Here is a 22,903-nt window from a genome sequence, read left to right as displayed (position 1 = left end):
CTCGTAGACTTACAAACATGGAGGGAGAGAGCAAAAGCCCTGTGCAACTATAGGTTGGATGTTTGAGTATATACGTGTTTGTCCACAATCAGATAAAAATTCTTAACAAATCACATATTAATCTAATGTAATATGTGATTGTATAATGATAGATTCCCAAGAAGTAGGTAACAACTTATTTAAATGGTTCATCAAGCAAAATTGGGTTATAAGAAAACCATTTACTCTTCGTGAAGCACAATCCAAGATTGCTGCTTAGACTCCACACTTGATTAGCCTTCTTGGCAGTAGTCAGATATATTAATTCAGGGCAGGATTCCTTCTCTTTGTCAAATAAGATGTATAAATCTATTATTGCTAATATTAAGAAAGACAGAAAATCTGCAAGTAAAGATTTCCTAAAGAGGAAAGCTTGTAATTAGAAGATGCTACAATCATGGACAGATGCAAATGCAGTCAGTCTAGCATAATCTAAATCCAGAGTGATTTTCTTTACTCCAATTCAGCTGAGCTCTCAGTCCAGTACAGTAGGTCTAATTTCAGGTTTCCTTGAAGTGGACAGTTTCAGGGCTGGTAGAACAAAGCAAAATACTAGCTACTTGAACATTTTCAATTTTATGAATTACCTTGTACTGAACAGCTAATGTTTGTGTTGAGAAACAACCATCTGTTTTCGTAGTTGAAAGAGAATCTTGTTCAAATGTTAAATATTCTGAAATGTGTTAGTGTAGGGGCTGTCAGCCATTTGTCATGCTACACCATTCAAAACTTCGCTTGTATGGGAATAGCAAACCGAGTTCTTATTGCCACTTATTAAACCAGTATAAAAAAAACCTTGCTGGCTAACACTGTATTTAACTGTTTGGTTGATGTGCATGATTTACTGGTTATTCTTTAAGTGATGCAAGGAATAAAAATGAATTAACTCTTCTGAACCATCCAGTTTTTACTGTAGTTTTGAAACAAAACATTGTGTGCTTTGTGAGCAGTTGAAAGAAGTAAAGAAGAGTTGGTGGGTCGTAGAATTTGGGATAGTAAATAGCTTGACAGGTGGGGACGCTGCAGAATGTGATGCCTTCTTGAGGAATTTCAGAACAAGACAAAGAATAAACATGGCAGTTCTATGTTTTGATTTGTACCAGAAGAAAGAGGAACACACTTTAAGAAAGGAAATTGGTCCCTTACACATATGGGCGATTTTTCAAGGTTGGCTTCAAAATAGTCTCTAGTGCTTTTTTAACACTGTAGGAGACTGAGCACAAGGCACTACGCATATGCTGTTCACCGCAGTATCCCAATAGAACTTGTTGCCCAGATGGTGCAAACCATATGCCTCTCCATAGTTTATCTATGTTTGGGAAATACTGTCTGAAAACCTAAGAAAGGTCATAAGACTTCTCCAAAATCGTTCTAGTGAGTTCCTTTTAGACAGTGCTCCGGATATATTTGAACTGGTTGGGGTTTTTGTTGTTTGTTTCTTTTGAGTGTTTTATGGCAGTATTGAGGATCTATGCTCCAGTGTGAGACCCCAGCTTAGGCACAGAGACTTGGCTCTTCCATCTGCATGCATAGCTTTTCCTCATGAGAGGTACTTATGAAGTGTACAGCTCAACGCTGTCTTGATTCTCACATTTGTTTTTTCTCCTCACTTGTCTGAATGAACGTTATTGAAAATGTAACAGTGTAGAAAGCCAGTTAATTTTTATATTTCTTCCATAACTCATTTGACTGTTTCCAAAGGCTAACAAAGAAAACTATCTTTGCTCTATGTGAGTTGTTAAGGTAAGTTTTCTGTTTTGCTTACCTGGCAGAGATCCATGCAGGGTTGGTATTCTAATCACATTTCCAGCATGGTGGTTCTTTGAAGTATGAACTAATTAGGAATGGGCATTGCAAAAGTTTAGACCAGTGCTTAGGAAAAGAATGCTTCATGTAACCATTACTAATTCATTAGGATAACCAAAAGCTTATTTCCTTTGAGTAAAGATTTGCACATTCTCACCTACAGCAGTATGCTATATATAATACTTCTTTGTAGCTCCTCAGAAAGCACAACTCTGCTTAAAAGTAAATTAGCTAAATTGAAAGGCTAATTGCTTTGGGCTTCAAGTATAAAGAAGGTTCATGCTTAGATTTCTTTCCCAGCTGAAAGAGGCCGAGAAGATGTGGTTTCAGAAATCCAAACAGGGTATCTCATGACAACTAAGAATTTTAATGTGGTGTCATAAATCACTAATTTATTCTTGCTGTGGTATTGCTTGCAGAATCTATTCGGACAGATCTCTGTACACAGGATGAAGCGTGATGGGGAAAAGTGTTTAGTCTGGTAACAGCTTAGTCAAATATCTAAAAGCTGTTATGTGAGGAAGCAGTTTGAGAATGACTTTGATCAGAGTAAAATGGAGTATATCTGGTTTGAAATAGAAGAACTTAATGTCATAGAATATCCTGAGTTGGAGGGAGCCCAAAAACTTGGTAATGCAAGAGAAAGGAGCGGAATTATAAGTACATGTGAAAGATGAAAGTGTTGTACGGTCCCTTTATGAACCTAGAATTTCTGGATCAATCGGATATTTTGTAACGGATACAGATGTTCTTCATTTCCTGCTTTTTTCTTGTCTTTAAGTTCTCACTTTTCAATTTTTAATTGGGTCTAGTTCTCTAAGTAATTGAGTAAATACTGCTACAATGATATGGCGCTATCTTTGTAACGTGTGAGTCACTTCAGGGTGATTCATGGTATTGTGCTTCCTAATGGAGTATTTTAATTTGTGGTTGGCATCTATTGACTGCTGTTGAGACTTAACAAATAGCAGACTGTATCCAGGCTATAGGAAAGTGGGAAACAAATTACACTTGCTAGTCTTAAATGAAATCATTGAGTTATACACTAAATAATAAAGTTTAAAATACATGTTGGCTTTTGAACTATAGGTAGTTGCTTTTAAAGTGAAGCTCCTCTGTTGCCTTACACAGGCAGAGAATTTAAGACCCAGATTCAGATGAAAGGAGGACAGTGTCAGTACAGTGCTGAGGCAATTTGTAGAACTTGTAATGATAAGTGAATAAAGGTGAATTAAACTGTTTTTAGGACCCAATCCCTGTGATCAGCTTTGTCTAGGAAAGGTGCAAAAAATGTTGGTCTGCTGAAAGATAAAAATGAAATAGCTCTGGAATGACAGTCCTGTACATAATTATGTGTTTTTATTATTTCTGGGGGAAGGGGCATGAGGGCTGAACATGGTGCAGGTTTAAAAGCTCACCATTTTGTTTTTTTTTTTTTTATATTGGTGCCTGAGTTATAGAGCTTGTGGAGATTTGATTTATGTGTTTGGAACAACAATTTTTGTGTCTTTTATGTGAAGATTACTCATATATAGGTGCTGCTCTGGAAGCGATTTCATTATGTTGGCTCATGACTACAGAGGTGAATATTGGAGATACGGCAGTAGAGGCTGGACCTTCTCACCAGTATTCCATTACACTTTGTTGCCATGTGACAGATGGCAGCAGTCTGACAAAATGGCATCTGACATGGAAATGCGTATGAAGCAATGGTGCGTCATTGAATTCCTCCATGTGGAAAAATTGGCACCCACTGACATTCATTGACTCTTCCTGAGCATTTATGGAGACCAAATAGTGGAAGTGAGTGCAGTGAGGCAGTGGGTGGTGCGTTTCAGCAGTGGTGACAGTGAGATGAAAGGCAAGACATGCTCTGGACAGCCATGCAGATTTTTATGAGCACAGCATGCAGGCTTCTGTTCATCGCTGGCAAAAATGCATAGCTGATGGTGATGATTATACTGAAAAATACTGTTTTGTAGCTGAAAATTTGCTCTATCAAACAGTGTTATTGTGTTATTTGTATCTGTTCTACTTGCCATGGAAACAAATAGGAAGCATTACTTTTGGAGCAACCTATGTAGATTGGCAGTATTGTGCATGTGGTAGGGAAAGCATATTTGCATTATAGAAAAGTTTTGCTCATTTAAATTAACGTTTAAAGCTGAGCGAAATGATTAGCTTTCATGAAACTCATTAGGAGATGCTGTATGTAAACATGTATAGATACATTTTCTAACCATGGACTCAATCACTTTGTTTGAAAATAATGCATTCTTTAAGGTTCCATAAAATATTTTCTATAGAATTCTTATTTTCAAGTCAATATTTATGTAGAGTTAAATGCGAACATAAGCAGCTGGTAAATCTGACCGGACTATCACAGATGTACTGATTTTGTTGTATTTTGCCCGTATGATAATTCCCATTATTTTCACTTGTAATGAAGTTGTATTTTTTTTATTTAGTCTTAAACCTAATTCTAAATACTTCAAAATCCCGTAGATAACAATTATTTTAAATGGACTTTCTTGATTTTGCAAAGTACAACGATCGTATAACTTCTCTTAATTCTCAGCTCACTGACTGTAGTCTCAAGTAGCTGCCTCTGTTACATGATAATGTTAGTGAGCTGTGCAAAAGCTTGAGCAGCTAAACGGCCCCATTTCCTATCTGACTCCTGGTGAGTGAGAATAAATACCATCCAGAACTCAGAATCTCTGCAGTGAAAGGCTGCGTTTTTCTTAATGGGGTAAGAAAGACTTCCTAGTCACTTGAATATATGCAAGTATATGGCAAATGTAGAGATTAGACGGAAGAATGTCTAAGTTAAGTTTATGAGGTTGGTTTTGTGTAAGTTCTTGTACAAGTTTGTTTCATAAAAGCACAAAGCATTCAAGTAATCTCTTGATTACTTGAATGTCTCCTGGGACATTCAAGTTAAGATTCTTATGCTGACTCAGTGCCAACTGTGCTTGTATTTTAGAGCCAGCACATTTCAGCAGAGAGTTTTGAAGGTGTTTTTCCAACCAAAATTTTAAAGAGGAAAGGAGGTAGAATTTAAAGAAAGATGGGACCTTTCAGATAATAATCTTTTTTGAGTGTGTGGGTTTTTTTGCTTTTTTTTTTTTATATAGATATATATACCACAGAAACTGATCAGTTATGGTAGAAGATACATTGTTGTATTAAAGGTACTTCTGCTATAAATTCTTAGTGGATATTTGCCACCATTGCTTTCACTTCAGAGGAGACTGGGCAAGGGTATTGAAAAGGCATTTTAAAGATGTCAATTACTTCACAGGACCTACAGAAATGGCTGAGAGTCGAGCAGTTTTCTCTGAGAGTAATTTAAGAGAGGAAAGGAAAGTGTTTTGTGACTGTGCCTTCATGTTTGCCGTGTGTTGAACCATTCTTGGCTGCAGGACAGGTTGGGAAGGTGCCTGCATCAGTTTCTAGAGGTGGTGCAGTTCCCCAGCCAGCCCCAGAAGCCACCTCTGCTTGTTCAGTGCATGCATAGGATCTTCTTGGCTCTTCGCAGCAGGCAGGAGCATGGCTTTGCATCTGATTATGTCACACCTTATTTAAGTGCTTTGCTGTACCAAATGTTCAGGTCTCACGTTCCAGGAAGAGGAAGGTTGGGATTGCTGCATGGGAACAGACTTCTGAGGGCTGGTTTGCTCTGCTCTCTGGCTGCACGTACAGGTCCTCTCCAGCATCAGAGCATGTAGGTATGAGTGTTCCTACAGCCAAGCTGAAGGTGCTTGGTGAAGGTACTGGTTCTGAAGTAGTCTGCAAACGCTGCTCCCTGCTGCTGTGGGGAGGGAGGTTATCAAGTCGCTTTTAATTTAGACAACTTTAAGCAGTTATTTTAAAATTTCAGGTTGTGATTTTTAAATCTTAAGTGGTAACAAGATATTGCTTTCTGTATTTCTCACTTGTTCCTTACTAATGTAGCCAAGATAGTGCTTTGTACTAAAAGCAAGTTTGAAACTGTTCTGTTTATGTATTTATTTTTTTTTTTTTAGTTCTCTTTTTTTTGTGTGAAGATGGATTTTCTTGCTGGACTGGCTGCTGGGATGTTGCGTTAGGGTCTAGATGCAGTGTTCAAGTCCTTGCTATTGCTCTTGCTCTTTCTGGGTGTGTCTACGTGAAAAAACATCCGGGTCACCTTGGAAATGCATTTTTGAGGAATTCTTCTCATTTTTTCCCCACTCACTTTGCTTTGGTGCATCTTGCATAGCTGTCTGACTTGGCCAAATGAAAGGCTTCACTGTTTTGGCTGAAATTAAACTGGATGGTGCAGGCTGGGACTGTATGCATCCCATGTTCCAGTGACAGCAGCCTAATTCAGTACCATTCTGCTTTTTCCCAAAGTACCCCTTTGCAGATTGCAGTGCTGCTGGAGGAACTCCACTCTCTCTGTCTGCACCGAGCATCTGTCCCTCTGATCCCTGTCACTTCTCAATGCAGATATGAGCCTCTGCCACTTTTAAATGCATTCACACTAATGGAGTTTTGTAAAGAGCTTAAAGTTTACTGAATTATTGAAATAATTATTGAATTACATATTGAATCAGTACTTGCTTTCTGCCATCACAGTTATGAAATCTCTGACAAGCTGAGTTTTTTTGTTACCTGTTTCATTATTAAATCTTTTTTTCTAATGTTAGTAGAACTTAAAAAACAAAACAAAACAACAGCATAATATAATTTATTTATTTTTTAACCAACAGCCTCTTACTTCAGGGAATAAAAACCAGAGCAGCAGTGTAAAAATAAAATAATAGAAATCAGAGAACAAAAGGCACAGGGGGAAGTTATTTATGGTTTAAAAATGCACTGAAAAGTAACAAATACCAAAGCTCTGAGCAGATTAAATTTTCAGATGAAAATGTCATCTAAGCTCAGCGGAGTGGAGGATCTTGGTTGCTTGCCTTGAAATATGATACTTACGCTTAAATGATTTAGTGTGACAGCCTAGGTTTTCAGGATCCACTCCTGAAATGCGTTTTAAAAAGAAATTAGGTACCTGGAATCTGCAGTAATGTTTTTTTTGTTTTAATATTTGATGTACATCTTAATGAATGTCCTGCTTGCATTTTTTTGTTTATTTGATGACAGAGCTGGGAGCTGTGTGAAACGGATAAATGACTACAACTACTCTGACTTAGAATACTGGAAGAATGACTCATGACTGGGGAGGAGTTTGTACAAATACTAGGATTTTAAGCATGGGCTAGAGTAAGGAATGTGATGAAGTACTCCATCCCTCCATATAAACAATCCTTTAAATAACCTTAAACAAACCACTTGTGTACCTACAGACTCACACATCTATATATTTATATATATTTTATATTTCTATCTTGTGGGAACAAAACAAATAACAGATTCTTTGTTCAATGTAGTTCATTTACTGTGATGAGGTCTTATTCTCTAGGGACAAATGCATATTTCAGACTCTTGAGTTTTTGTCCAGGGACTGCCGTTTGCTATGCGTTTGCTTAGCTCCCACAAGATGAACTTTGAGCTGGAGTTTTTCTGCATAATAGTTGTAATAGTGAAGGAGTTGAGAGTCAGTTATAGACATCTACATAGATTTATCTATCATAGGAGTCTTAATGCTTGTATGAAGTTTTGGGTGCAAATAACAGTAGAAAGTATTCATTATTCTCATTCACACATTTTACTGTCTTCTAAATAATGATGAAAGAAAATCATTAGTTGAATAATTCTACCTGGGGCAGCAGTTAATACTATGGGCACAGGAAAGTCAAAAGCTCTGGAACCGGTTTGTAATGAGATAGAGGAAATGTATTTGTAGTGTGCCCAGAGAAGGGCAACAAAGATGGTAAAAGGTCTGGAGCACGAGTCTTATGATGAGCAGCTGAGGGAACTGGAATTCTTCAGTCTGGAGAAGAAGAGGCTCAGGGAGCTCTTACTGCTCTCTATTATGACCTGAAAGGAGGTTGTGGTGAAGTAGAAGTCAGCCTTTTCTCCTGGAAACTAATGATAAGATGAGGGAGATTGACTTCAGGTTATACCAGGGAGGTTCAGACTGGATATTAGGAAAACTTCTCAGAAAGACTGGTCAGGCACTGGAATGGAATGCCCAGGGAGGTGGTGGAGTCACTGTCCCTGGAGGTGTCCAAGAGATGTGTGGATGTGGTACCCAGGGATATGGTTCAATGGGCAATATTGGTGGTATGTATGGCTGTCAGGCTAGATGATTTTTTTTTTTTGTGATCTTTTCCAACCCTAATGATTCTATATGAAGGTCTAAACCTCTGCTGGGGATGTAAGTATGAACCTGCTTTAAATCAGAGAGCTTGAAGAACAGAGCAATGAGTTGTGAGTTGTCACTGGGTGTGGACCCACCTTCTTATTTCTTGCCTCTGAGGTGTGTCACAAATGCAGACATTTCTCCACAAAGAGATGCTTCTACAATGTGGAACCTTATGTATTGGAATTGGTGGCTTGTTTTACTGCATTTTGAAAACAAAAATACTGATTTGGTATTAAGCATTACTAGTTGACTTCCAGTAACACTTTTCTTTTTGTTTTGTAGGTATGAAGCGTCCATTAAGTCCTGACCGTGTCTTCGAAGATGGGATTATGAATCAGCCAGCTGTTCTACGGAGTTCTGAAGAAAAAGGATTGAAAAATGACAGACAGGACTATCAACTAGGCAAAGAAAAAAAGAAGATACTATTTTCATTCTGCGAGGTGTGCAATATACAGCTGAACTCTGCAGCACAAGCTCAAGTTCATTACAATGGCAAGTCTCACCTGAAAAGAGTGAAGCAGCTAAATAATGGAAAGCTCCCTACAAGTACAGCTCCTGGCACCTTATTTGCAAGTACAAGCACAGGTACCTAATCAGTAAGAAAATGTTGCATTTTGGACAAGAAATTTAAGGAAGGTTTTAAGCTCTACCTTCCCCACCCAGCATAACCATTAAAAATAATTGCTACTTTTAATCTATATTCATATATTTTGTTAGATTGAGAATTGTTGGTGTATTTCTTCTCCTGTGAAGATTATTTTATTTAAACTATTATGTCAGTGCATGATTAATGACTGGGTTGGGCCTTACGTAGTTGAGATTATGGCATACTTAAAAGTAGTTGTTCTGGCTTCAAAGAGCAATGCATTTGTCATTTATGTTTTTCTCAAAAAAACAAGTTCTAGAAGGATGTTGTATGGGCAGGAGAAACTTCTAAAGAAATATACTGGTAGGAAAAGAGAGCTGCAACTTTCAACAGCCTGGTCCTTTAATTGTTTCTGCTTTTATAGGTCTGAGTTTTTAATTACTCTAATTCAAGTAAAGTAATTTGAAGCAATACTTTTTATTAACAGGACAAAACAGAAGTCCTTTGTTCCTAATAAGTATTTTGCCCAAGCAATATGAAAAGTTGCAATGTTACATTTAAAAAAAAAAAACAAAAAACCACAAACTTTTTTTCTCTTCTCTCTGCTAAACTTCACTCATATATACTATGAAAAAAAGTCTTATTTCTCTACTTCTCTAAGCGTATAGGAGGTTGAACTCATTGAACAATTTGAACTTCTACAGTTGTAAGGAAAAGGATATTGTGACTTTCCTTCCGTTTTTGTAAGGGATCCTGGTATGCCAGATGGTCTATTGCTTTGATGTTCAGTGTGTAAGGATTTTGCTGCAGGATTATCCTTTTTCTGTGATGTTCTAAAAACACTGAAGAAAATTTGTTAGAGCACTTCAAGGATGCTTTTCTTACTCATAGTTGAAATAGATACTTTTTTCCCCTTCCATTTATTTTGTTAAACAACATTTGGGTGGTTGGGTGGTTTTTTTTTGTTTGTTTGTTTTAAATTCTGTAGCATGCAAAAAGGCTGAGGTTGATCTTAAAGAGCTCGTTTACATACACGTTAATAGAGGTAGAGCAAATCACACTTCTGATTCTGAGACAAGTAAATATGAATATACTGCAGTGAATTTTAAGTTTGATGGAACACAGGCTTTGAGGCTACCATATGGCACAGGAGTTAAAACTCCTGTTTTGTTGTCTTTGTTTGGTGGTGGTTTTTTTTTTTAGCAATATGCTTTGTTCATTTATCTCTGTATTAGACCACATGCTACTTATTTAGTACCTTACACTAGTCTACCCATTGCGTGTTGAAATAGGTATGCTTTTTTCATAGCTGAAGGATGTTGGTGTCATAAGCATTTAGAAGAAAAAAATGTCTTGCATAGACAGCTTAATGTAATGCTTAAGAGACACTAGAGGAACAGCGTTTACCAAAATGTCATTCTCAAAGAACACCTTTCAAAAATAAGTAGAAATTAATTTTCTTATAAATTGATATTATCCAGGCTCGGTTTTAATCCATGTCCTCTGGAGTGTTATTATCCCTTGTAATGGGAGTCTGCCTTTCCCATTTCTTTGGCTAACACTGTAAACAATTAATTGTGCAGATGGTAAGAGAACAATTCTGTTCATCTCACCTCACCAATGAACAGACTTGATTCCACGTGCAAAGAAAGCAAATAGCCCTTCTTACACTTCACTGTTACAACTACATACCCTTCTGCTGAACCAGTTAATGAGCATTTGAAGCTTTCTACAAAGGTTCCTGCTAATTGCAGTGAGGTTTTTCCTCTGCATTTGTAAGATGAATATAGAATAAATAAATATAAATAAGTATAATATTAAAAAGGTGATTGGGAATACACATGCCTATAAATGTATGTTCAGAATACAGAGATAAAGACTACAAACTTGTCTGTTTTGAGCCTGTGCAACAGAACTGATCCATCCAAGGGCCATCTCCAGCCTCACTGGCTGTTGGTGGGCTTTCTTCCAAACGCAAATAGACACAAAGGAGTCACGAGGTGTATTTTCATATTCTTTCTTTTGAAGTCCCCTTTGTGACAAGTGGTCTCAGGATGTTATAATGCATCCTCTTAATTTTTAGCCTCCAACGTATTTTACATATATAACCTCAAATTGTTGCTCATACCTTCAAGTTCTATAATGGTCCTTCATGGAAAAATTTCCTAAGTCTAGGGACCTGGAATTCTTTGGCAATTATTGCTAATTCTTGGCAATAATACTAGATCTATGGTATCCAGATGATGGGATTTATGTATTTGGACATAATAATATTTCATAACTTAAAAGCTAATTCTTAAAGGCAAATTTGTCATAGAATTTCAAAAGATATTATCCACCATTACTGGAGTTTACACACAATTTTACTAGTTGTGCTCTACCTGCACGTCAGTCTCTCCACAGCAATTTGAAATTAAAAATTAAAACTGAAAGCAAAGATCACAAGCTGCTTTTCTCATCTTGCACAAATTGCAGAATTGATTGAATCAAGAAACGAACTGACCGAGAAGAGAAGGGCTTGGTGATTTGATGCACTTACCTGACGACACCCTCTCTTTAGCTTGAAGTTAAAAGTTGGGTGCTTGAAGAGAGGCCCGTGCTGACTGCTCTCCGCTCGCCTTCTGCCAGCAGCCGGCCGCCGAGGGCACGGGCCGGGGCGTGCAGCGGTACCTGCGCCCAGCAGGTGGGGCTGCAGCCTGCGCCGTGCTCGGCACCAATGCGTGCTGCCGCTACCTTCGGCCTGGCCGTGGAACCGGCGTGCCGAGCGATCATCAGCCGTTTGTGAAGGTGTGCTGCGGCAGGGTTTTAAACGGTATCGTTCTGTTCGTCTCAGTTCTCCTCTGATGGACGCCGGTTTTGCTTCACACACTCCGGTCCACACTCGTTGGGTGCCCTTGCCCCATCTGAGCACTGGAGGAGAGCAAAAGGCAGCATGGAGAAGTCAGGTTTTCTATTGTATTTTATTTTTTTTCCACTTTTGGCAACAGAAATTAGCGCTGCTTTGCCATCTTGTGTGATGCTGCGTTATGTGGGAAGTCTGGGCATCCTTTCAAGGCAATGGAGGCAGTGAGGCTTACTTCTAAAGCACTCTGAATCGTGTCAAGCCTTTTGGCTTGCCTGAGTGGCTTTGAGTGAAGGGGAGCTGTCTTGGGTTGCAGATGAAATATACAATATAGTTTAAGTAACACAACTTTTTCTTACATTTTTTTAAATAAAACATAAAAATAAATAAATTAGGGCAATAAAACATAAACTAGCAGGTTGGATGCACATGCTTTACAGGATCTATGGCCTAGATAGGTAACTCGAATACTGGGTTCCCAAACCAAATGTCTTGAGTTCGATAGGGTCTTCAGCTGTGCCAAATGACAAGGGCTTTCTTCGAGATCTTGCTTAAACTAGTAATTGATTTTCTAAATATCTGACTTGGGGGAAAAAATAAAAAGACTACTGGTAAACTTCAGGAAATGGTTCTGAGACTGTTTCAGGTAGACTCACATGCACGAGCATATACTTATTCTAGTAAATGTGTGCGCAGAGGACTCTTTTACAGAACGGTGAAGGAAATCACCTTGACAGGGCATGAGTTCAGTGCAACTTCACAAGATCAGTTATGAGAATCAGAAATCATGGGTTGAGTGATGGTCTGTTACAATCAAAGGAAACTGCAGTGCATTACTCTTATTTCAGTGGAGTTTTTCCCTGTTTTTCTGATTGCCAGCAGACCCAGATCCTGAATGGACAGCTTTGTACGTAGGTTTGAATCCTGAGCAGGACCCAGACTTACTCACTGCCATGTAGATTTGTTGCCATCTGAACTGCTTTGTGCCAGCTCAATGGTGAATAGAATTTTTGCTTGCTTTAAGCTTCTTGAACTGGACCCTAAAATACCTTGTCTGCATGTATCTGACATTCTTCTGGAAGAAAAAATAAGCAAACAGGGATAATCTAAGTTTATTACAGAATATGTTTATTACTCATTCTAGTGAATACTCAGAGAAATGCTAAGCAGCAACCAACAGTATCTTGAAAAATTTGGTGAGCTATGTCTTCCTCAGCTCTTGCATATGAAGCTATGGAAGTAGTGCGCAAGTCTACAGAGGGTAATGGGAATGCGCTATGGGTTTATTTGTTGTTGTGTTGTGCCCAAACCTCTTCTAGACTTGAGTAAGGCCAGCTCTTGTTCTGCCTTCTCTCTCTGCTGCCTGCAGCCCTCTTGGGAAGCCAAGGAAAGATGCTGCTGTGAGACAAAGTGAAGTGATGTCAGGGGACTGTTCTGCTGTCCCTGTGAGAAAGGGAGATGCTCTGCCTCTTTGCTGTCCTCCTCTGGGCAAAATTTGTCTATTTGGCATAGAGTCTCCCAAGAAAAAGAAATTTTTTAAAAATTGTACTAGAAGAAGGTAATAAAGAGGTTATACTCTTGTAATATAACTTAAATTTGTGAGCTGTTGAGAAACCTAGTATTTCACTTCTTACTGCAGTGTAAATTGACTTCCTTATTCAGTGTTCTTCTGAACAAGGCTGTATTTGGTATACTGCTACGTTGTTTCTGTCACTTGAATATCTCCCACAATTTACTTAGGAATTATATGCTATTAAGTTAGCATTCTTCTTGCAAATGAAACACATTTATGTGGAATGGCTGCTATTTTTCTTACGGTTAGTGTAATTAGTTGCTCTGAAATTAAGGGGAGTTCAGGTTGTTTTTATGCTCTTAGTACTCTTTACAAAATATTGATGATGAGTGTGAATATCAAGGGACAGAGCTGATGTTAAAAATGGTCTCATTTGCTAGTAGCTGCAAACTGTATTCATAATATTTTGTTCTGTCTTTGAGTAGTTGCATTGTGAAAGTACAGGTAATGATTAAAAAAATAAAGTCAGGAGTATTCAAGAAAATAGTGGGAATTTTTTTTTTTCATTGAAGCGGGCTCTTTTTTTCTGTTATTTGTTTAAGTGATATAAAATTAAGGAAAAAACATGCTTTTTGGAAGTGATAAATGGGTATCAGAACAATTATCCACCTGTAGTCCCCACGTCATCCTCTTGGAGGCAAGGAGTACATGAATGACACTTGTAAGCAAATCTGGTATGTGACTAGTCTGGTGGAAAAAATGCTTATGGGGGGATTTGTTGGAGGCGGAGTGGGGAAGGGTTTCAAAATGGAATTGGTTACAACCATTGCCACTTGTTGCATTAGCTCCTAGCACATGAGTGTGCGCAAGTATAGTCCTGTTTCAAAAATCTCTGCTGAAGACTCATCTTTGACGGTTTATAATCTCTCTTGGGGGCAATTCTGTTGTGGTAAAGAACTGACATTTGAGACGTCCAAGAATCAGATGTTGTAGCATTCAAAAAAAAAAAAAAAAAAAAAAAAAAGTGGTTTCTCTAAATACGGATTTATCAGTTTTATTCAGTGTGTCTTTCCAACAGTGATTGAGTACAGAAATGAATGAAATAAAATATAATAAGCTAACTTTTTTTTTCCTACTATTTTTATCTTTCAAAAGTAAATCAGATATTCTTTATAGTAAGTATCCTCATCTGGGAACAGAGCCAGCCAAAATTTCTTTCATAGCTGTCTCATGACACAGTAGTATGTTTGGATAACTGCACAGGTATTATAATAAAAACCCCTGTGTCCTTCTATTTCATTTTAAACTTGATTCATGATTACATCTGATTCTTATTACACTTTGTATTTAAAATCTTTGAGGGTGTGAGTGTGCACAGTGGCACATGCCCTCTTACCTTTTCTGGGAAAGAAAACATACGAAGTACCTGAAAAAACAAAAGGATTTACACAGTGGAAAGGCTCTGTGGGAGTAGGAAGAGCATGAATTTAATAAGCCATGGAGATTTTTCATAGTAAGTAATGAAAAATTATTATTGTTTTCGAAAGGCAAAGGCATTGGTTGTGTAATGTCATGCTTTTAGTAGCTGATTTTTTTTTTTTTTTTTTTTTTAAGGGGGACAAATGTTTAATCTGTCAGTCTGTACAGATGGGTCAGTATTCTGAAATTCCTCTAGACATTTATGCTTCTCTTTAGCAGATATTGTATTTGTATAAATCTGATAGGCTTTGTCAGTTATGTGGTTAAAGAGTACTTATTTGTTCATCTGCATAATTGTAAATTGATCTTATTTAGAAAAACTGTAAGGAATCATTAATTTATATTGCCAGATTTTTCCCAGTAGCAATCCACCACAATACAGGCTACAGCTTCTCCTCTGTCTCGTGCTCATTGTAGAAGAGACAGAGCTATTTTTAACATTTACACAGGCTAGATAAATGATTCTTCGTTCTGTGCGGTTTAGAGCTGGATCTGTGGAGCGTTTCATAATCATACCCTTTTTATGGTTTGCTTGAATTTGATCACTGGCTGATTTCATGCATTGATAATGACTGCTTAGGTTGCCTGTTTCTCAGCGTAAATTCACCTCAGACTTCTACTTTGACAGTGCTCTGTGTTTCCGTCCGCATGAAGATACAGAACTGAAATTGCTTTGCTTTCTTTACAAATGACTCAGAGTGTGCTTGTCCTTCCCTAAAATGTTGCCAGCGTGTGAAGGATTTTCAATGAGCAATGCTATAAGGCAGCATCTGGGAAGGTTTGGAGCTGCACTGGTGTGCCAGTGCACTGTGACAGAGGAGCAGGGCTGAAGCCAAGGCTCTGTAGCACTGTAGATCATATTGGTTGCATACTGGAAGTTTTGTTTATGTCACTTAGTTCCATTTGAGCTCGTTAAATACTACTGCCACAATGTGGAGTGGACTTCCCAGTAGAGGTGAGTATGATTATTTTTTTTAATTAAACTTCACTGAACTGCTTTGTGATGCGATATTAGTAGCGAATGCTTACGTGTTCAGCAGTATTTCTGTACTCATGTCATTTGTATTTTAGTTACTCCAGTGGAAATGTTAAGAAAAATGACAATGTATATCATACATAAATTCTTCTCTTGTTTCAATATTCACAGTAACACTAAATGTGTGGCAAGCTCCCATTTCTTGCTTGCTGCTTGCAGAGGGCATCTTTTCACTAGGTGACTTCCTATGTGTTCTAAGTGTTTTTGAAACATGTTAGTGGTGCTGTATTGTTGTTATAGGAAGGAGCTAATTAACAGTGTGACTAAATACCCCTTGCAAGGGCTTGCTTTTTGGCTTGTTAAATCTCAAATTATAGTTATAATTAAATACAAAGCACAAGAGCTGTTGGATTCTTCAGATAAGCTATGAAAGTGAAGAAGGAAATAAATTGTATACTGGATTTGACATGTTGTCTATGTCTGTCATTGTTAATATTAAAAGTTATGACCTGTCATGCCCAGGATAGCATCCGATAATTCATTTGCACTGACAGTTTGCTTGAGAAGGGTATAAAATGACTGTCGCTTCTCCCTAATCAGTTAAATTTGAGATTTAGTGCAGTAACTTTTATTTAAGAGAACAGATACTGTGCTGAAGGTAGTCTGTGAAGTTGTAGTAGTAAATCTTTAAGCTTGACAGAAGCATTATTGAAAACGAAATGAACTTTGTACCTGTTTTAAAAAAAAAAAAAGTTTGAGAATTTATCTATTACAAAACACTTAAAAAAATTAAACTCATTAAGCACTACTGTTCTGCTAGTATGTTGCATTCTGAGACCTGCTATGATTTTATTTTGATCTTCTGATAGTAAGTATTTTAATTAAAGAAGGGAAGAAGCTGAAAAATACTTATTAAAATGTTTTTCTTGCTTGCTAAAAATGTCTGTGCTTTCTGTGTAAAGACTGCTGTGTTTTTTGTTGTTTTTTTTTTTTTTTTTTACAAGGAACTAGGACAGCTCATGCATTTTCCTGCTAAATATATTTATGAGGCAGCTGTTTTATAGCTTTCAGCTCTAAAGTTATAGATAAGTGTGTATTTGTTTGACAGAAGATTCGAGAATTTCCATTTACTGCCAGTACATGTAAAGCTTGGCTAAGCAGACTGCATCAGGAGCACACACCATTTGTATTAGCCAATCTGTCTTTGCAAGTCCCAGGGCCACTATCTTGCTAGAAGCCACTGTGTGCTTTTGAAAGCATGAAATTAGTTTTATACTGAGCACATGGTTTCTCATTTAGCAGTTCTTTTTATGGTAATGGTCAATTTCTGGTTCAGTGCCAGAATTTTGGTGTTCTGTCAAAGCTGATAGCTTTTGCTAAGGTGTTCTTTGGAGATAACCTGCCCTCTCCCCTCCCTCCCCCCCCTCCCCCTCAATAAGAAAGAAAAACATACACACAGAAAACCAGCAGACAAAACCAACAACAAAAGCAGGTTGGGGGAGGGGGAGGAAAGGAATCTAGGGAGATCCTAATAAAGGCAAATTGGCCCAGTGACTATTCTTGTTTCAGTTAGCATTTTGGAGTTGTTTTCTAGTTTTTCACATAACCTTCCTAAGCATATTATTATTTGTGAAGTAAAAATATTAAACTGATTGTCACTTTCTTAAGATTCATATAGAATTTTTAAATCACTTTGCAATAAGCTTTTATTGTGACATGGAAAATTACTATCCCCTGATGATATCTTACTCTGTGTGTTTATTCAGTGATCAAAGACAAAGTGCACTTGACGCATGTCTATGAGGCACCCTAAACATCCAGGAGAGTCACTCTAGAATGCAACTGTAGAATGTGTTATAGACTCTATCTGGAAACTTTTAGAAGTTGCTGTAAGTTGCTAGTAAATACTTTTTTTTTTTTTTTTTAACCCTTCTGTAAAGCATATGATCTGTAAATCGATTAGGCAGCTGTTTTTTAACCTGTATTGCATTCTTAAAATCATACAATAATTTGAGTTGGAAGGCACCCTAAAAGGTCACCTAGTCTAATTCCCCTGCAATAAGCAGGGTCACCTGCAGCTAGATCAGGTTGCTTAGAGCCCTGTCCCGCCTGACCTTGAGAGTCTCCAGGTAGAAAGCATGCACAGCTTCTATGGACAACCTGCGCTAGTGCCTCACTACCATTAGCACAAAAAGCTTTTTCTTTATATCCAGTCTGAACCTTTTCTTGTCCTGTCACCATAGACCCTGCGAAAATGCCTGTCACCTTTCTTAGTCACCTTTCTTACAGCCTCCCTTTAGATAGTGAAAGACTGCCCTCAGGTCTCCCCAGCATCTTCTCTATGCTGAGCAGCCCCAGCGCTCTCAACCTGTCTTCACAGGGGAGTTGTCATTCCTTGGATTGTTTTTGTGGCCTTCCTCTGGATGTTCTCTAACAGGTCTACGTTGTTCCTTACTGAGAACTCCAGGTGAGCTCTGGCTGGTGCAGAGAGGGGCAGGGTCATCTTCTTCCACCTGCTGGCCACATTTCTTGTGATGCAGTCCTGGCCTACGACAGTACATTTCTGGTTCATGTCCAACTTCCCATCCACCACTACTCCCAAGTCCTTTTCAGCGGGGTTGTGCTCAATTTTTTTTCATCCCTCAACTTGCATTGATAGTGATGATTGCTATAACCTAGATGGCTTTGCTGAATGTCTTGAGGTTTTCCTGGGCCCACTGCCAGAGCCTATCTGGGCTTCCATAAGTTGTTTCACCTGCACCGTGCAGCTTTGTGTCATCTGCAGCTTGGCGAGGGTGCTCTCAATCCCACTGTTGACATCATTGATGGAGATACTCCTGAGGGACATGACTCATTGCTGATCTCCATAGGGACATGGAGCTATTGACCAGTGGTCTCTGAGTACAGTCTTGCAACCAGCTCCTTGTCCATCAAACAGTTCAACTAATCAAATCCATAGATTTCCAATTTGGAGAGAAGGATGTTGTGGGGGATAGTGCCAAAGGCCTTACTGAAGTCCAGAACAATGACATCAATGGCTCTTCTTTCTGATGCAGTTATGCCGTTCTTGAAAGCCACTAGGCTGATCAGGAAGGACTTGCCCTTGGTGAAGCCATGCTGATTGTCTCTTATCACTTCTTTCTCTTTCACATACCTTAGCTAGCTTCCAGGAGGATCTATTCTGTTATCTTCTTCAGCACAGATGTGAGACTGAATCATGGAAGAACATTCTACCTCTGCCAGACTAAAAATTGTTCCTTTAACAGCAGCTACTCATAGTGAAAAATGAAGGTGATTATTATTATACTGTGTTAGGCTTCACTTGGATTACTTTACTCAGTTTACATTAATTTCTGTTGTATACTAAAAGTAGCACAGTTTAAAGTTTCCTAGTATGAGTTTCCATAACTTTTATTTGATCCTGCAATGAGCAATTTTTATGATGTAACTTTTTTTCTTGCCAAGTTGTGTCAACTGGGGACAAAATCTAACTCTGTTTTGTGTGAAAGACCTGGTGAGCTCTAGAACTGATGGGTGTCATCTCTATGTACTGAGAAGAAATATCAATGTACCTTTTTTGGGAAAGAAGCTGGTGATCCACTTCAGTTTACCTCTTAGCAGTTTGATGTAGCAGTTTTTGGTAATTCATCATCGTGGAGAAAGAAGTGGAATCTCTGGAACTTGCTGCTAGAAGTCTCATTGGAACGCAGAATATCAGTTCAGCAGAGCCCCTTTCTCAAAGGGACATCCTGTAGTCATGAAGTTGATGCAAACTGACAGCTTGTTTTTTAGACAGCTTGAAAAAAGATGGTTGCTGTCATTTTAGGACCTTTGAATAAATATATGCTTGCTGTCGTTTTAGGACTTCTGAATAAATTTGCTTGCTATCCTCCAGCACATGTTTAAAGGCTGCCAGGCAGAAAACATCATTACAAACATTTGGAAAATGACATGTGACATGTCACTACCGTAACATATAAAACTTGTTTTATTTCTTAAAGTACTTAAGCTAGAATGCCTTTCCTTATCCTTTTATTCTTTGTGGGACTCTTTTATATGTGCTTTTTATAGCTATAAATATGCTTGTCGCATTTCAAGCTGGCTAGTTCTTTGTTCCAAGACTTTGTTGCATGTAAGGTACTTTTAGCTCCAGAGATCTTGCATCTTTTCCCATGTGTCTTTACTGCTGCATATTTCTCTTCCTGTCATTTCACGTTGGTATGTAATGAGAGAAGCAAGATCCAGAATGCTAGTTAAATTGGACAGAGCTTCCTGGTAGGGAACTCTACATCTTCAAGAGCGTTTCTGTTTCAGATTGATGATTTTCACATGGCACCGTAATTTCAATTTCTTCTTCTTTAGAAGATCTTTTAGAAGACATAAACGTTAATGCATGGGTCTTTTATTATTTCAGTGTTCTGGGGATAGCAGCTTCATTAGTGCATGTTTACTTACAAGAAGATCCTGAAAAAGAGGATACTGTAAGCTAAAAGGAAAAAATAACTGGGGAAGTGGTTTAGAGTTGTAAGTCATTCTATGTTGATGACTTGACTTTGTGACTTGAGGCTAGTCAGACTCTGTGTGGAAATCTTGAATTTGTCTTTTTCAGTGAAGGTCATTAATGATTCCTGCCAAGAGAGCAGAGTAAGCTGACACTGTGGCAATCCTGTTGAAGCATACAGCTGAAGCTGGAGTTTCGGTGTGTTGTTCCCTGCCGATAAGCTAGAGAGCCAGGCAGGAGTTGAGATGTTCTGGAAGCCTCACCCAGAATGTTCAGCCAAGAAACTGTGTTTTTTTCTATATGCTTTCTGTTTTGCTGGATTCTGAGCAGTGCTCATAATGTGCCTTTCAAGAGAAAATGAACCGAATAACTTTCCTTTCATGTAGGTTTTTTGTTCCTGTTTTCTTTTCTGATGGGAGGAAAGCAGAGTACTTTTTGATCTGTAAGGATGTAAGAAGGTTGCTTTTGTATTGACCAGCAGCTGGGCAGATGAAAGGCTAAATTCATTAGCCTTGGGTAGCTCTTGGACCTACCCTGAGTAGAGCTTTTTTTGTGCATGATCAGTGCAGTCCTTCAAATTAATGATCAGTGCTTTAGTGCTTTTTCAAATTAAAAACTGGTACTTATTGAATTCTTAGAGCATGTTGTAGGAGCTGAGTGAAAAGATACCGCTGTGAAAGCTTGATGGGCAAACATTTCTTGCTAGGCAATGTGAAAATGTCAAACTTCTGGCTAGATGCGAGTTCTTGGAGGGATGCGTTTTGTAATGTCACGTGGTAGTTTCTGCAGTATCTCTGAACAGCATATGAGACCTACGTTCTGATCAGTACATGAGCTTGAAGCCCTACTCTTGAAGGATTGGAGGTTAACAGCTGTTTACACGTGCAGGGAATTCTGAGTTCTTCGTGGTTTTCTGTTTGTGTGTCATTTGGGTTTGTTTCCCTCTTGTGTTAAAGTTGTTCATTGGATGCTATTTATATTCTTACTAAGCTAGAGGAAGAGACAGAGAACAGGTCCCTAATGTGCTGGTCAGAACCTTTTCTTGAACTGAGAACCTGTGTAGAAGCTCTTCCATGCTTTTTAAAAAATAAATTAAAAAAGCAAACATAGAAATTAGAAGCCTATGTGGTTTTCTGTCAAATAATTTAATGCAGGACAATGGTACTATTGTTTCCATTGCGTTCTCTTCAAGCTTTCATTAATAATATAATTCAGAATTCAGAATTTATCAGCTGGGATCTTGTGAATTTTACTCAGACAACTCCATTTCCTTTCATTCTTTAGAAGAAACCCACGAAGGGTGTTCCTAAAATTGTTTTTCATTTTGCTCAACCTGGATTTAAAATTTTTGTATATGGGCATTCAACTTCTCACTCAGCATAGAGCGCTCACAATGATGGCATCCCGAATTATTGTGTTTCATAGGAGGTAGAATGAAATCATGGTCCTGGGAGTCAGTAGAGAAGGAGTTTTTTTTTGTTTGTTTGTTTGTTTTTTTTAATCAGCAGAACAGACTGAAGTAGACCATGGGGAAAATAAAGAGGTGAGGGAGATTTCTAGGCTTTAGAGTGGCACATCTGGATAAAGAGTCACAGAAATCACTTCATCAAGAAAATGCAGACTAGTTGGAAAGAACTGAAGTTTATTGTTAGGAATTGCAATTAGTGTATTGTGGCCAAGTTTGTTAGCGGCAAGACTGGAGCCTGGTGTCTCTAGTAAGGTTCTGGATAGTAACAATCCCTATTGTATTAAACAGTCACTGTAACAGCCTCTTTTTTATTTATTTTTGTAAAGAAACATAAATAGCACTTGGCACCTGGCATGCCCAGACTGCTGGGATTAAGATACAAGTTGCTGTGGCTAGTAAGCAGGGCACAGGCTTCAGGTATTCCAAAACTAAAACACCAGAAACTTATTTGCTTAGGATTAAATCATCATGGAAACATTCTGGGTTTTTTGTTGTTGTTGTTGTGATATGTTTAACAGGAATGTTTATCTGAAACTTGTGACACCAGATTTTTTGTTAAGAACTATTGACAGAAACAAGATTTGACAGAAACAACTAAAAATATTTTTGTTGCTGCTTCATTTTGTTTATCATTTGCTAGCACTCGCTCACTTTAATGATTTGTCCTTTCTAGCAAGTATTTCTCTTTGCAAGAAAGATTTTTGCTCTTCTTTATTTCCTCCTTCCTCAGGAGAAACAAGTGAAAACACTTTGTTGTAGAGATTACTTAATATTACTTGAATGGAGTAAAATATTCTGGTTGACATTGTTCTCTCTATTACATGGCAGACCTCTGTGTTACTGCATGGTACCTATGCAGTTGGTATCATTTTGTGGGAATTGTTTTTGGATTAGATAATCAGTGAAGCTTAAAATCCAAATTAATAAAGTAATAATTCAGCAACTCTATGAATTGCCTGTAATCTGGTTATGATTTGTAAGGGAATATTTACTCATGAATACTTGAGTGGAAAAGCTATAGATCTTAAATGCTTTATAAATTCCTAAATTCTAGAAAATGTGCCTTTCGAATAGGCAGTGTTTAATACTTGCAGTGTTTCACATTGTTCACCATCAGTTACTCAGTAGAGGCAGAAACATTCTTCTGCTTTCATCTATATCAAGATACCCAGTAGCAAAGCAGAATGAGAAAAACTAGAAAATAATGAACCTTTTAAAGTATGTTGTGTTGCTTTGTATTTGAATAGCAAGAGATTAGTATCTGTGTTTATCTGTGTTTAGAAACAAAATTTAATGTACAGCTCTATCTTTAGAAGTCCATTTTATGCCTAATAGGCATGTTATTAAATTGAACAGCATTCAAAAGCTGTTAAGAATGGCTTTCTAAATAATAATTTTATCAGA

General features: G+C 37.9%; 1 protein-coding gene across 4 annotated transcripts in view; it reads left to right on the top strand.

Moving 5' to 3' along the window:
- ZNF385B (zinc finger protein 385B) overlaps positions 1-22,903 on the top strand; it is a 153,008-nt gene that overhangs the window by 21,219 nt on the left and 108,886 nt on the right. For 2 of the 4 annotated variants that reach the window (XM_042875004.1, XM_042875007.1), the window contains exon 1: positions 15,077-15,509. In XM_042875004.1, coding sequence (XP_042730938.1) covers positions 15,485-15,509 — 25 coding nt within the window. In that variant the 5' untranslated portion in view covers positions 15,077-15,484. Of the gene's footprint in view, positions 1-8,416; positions 8,720-14,512; positions 14,589-15,076; positions 15,510-22,903 lie in introns of those variants that run through there. The other 2 variants (XM_042875003.1, XM_042875005.1) reach the window with 2 other exon arrangements.

The sequence above is a fragment of the Lagopus leucura genome, unplaced genomic scaffold (assembly GCF_019238085.1).
Source record: "Lagopus leucura isolate 7727_CA_CO unplaced genomic scaffold, USGS_WTPT01 Super-Scaffold_100012, whole genome shotgun sequence".
NCBI classification, from domain to species: domain Eukaryota; kingdom Metazoa; phylum Chordata; class Aves; order Galliformes; family Phasianidae; genus Lagopus; species Lagopus leucura.
The sequence above is the reverse complement of the archived record's forward strand: the minus strand, read 5'-3'. Positions and strand labels throughout refer to the sequence as shown.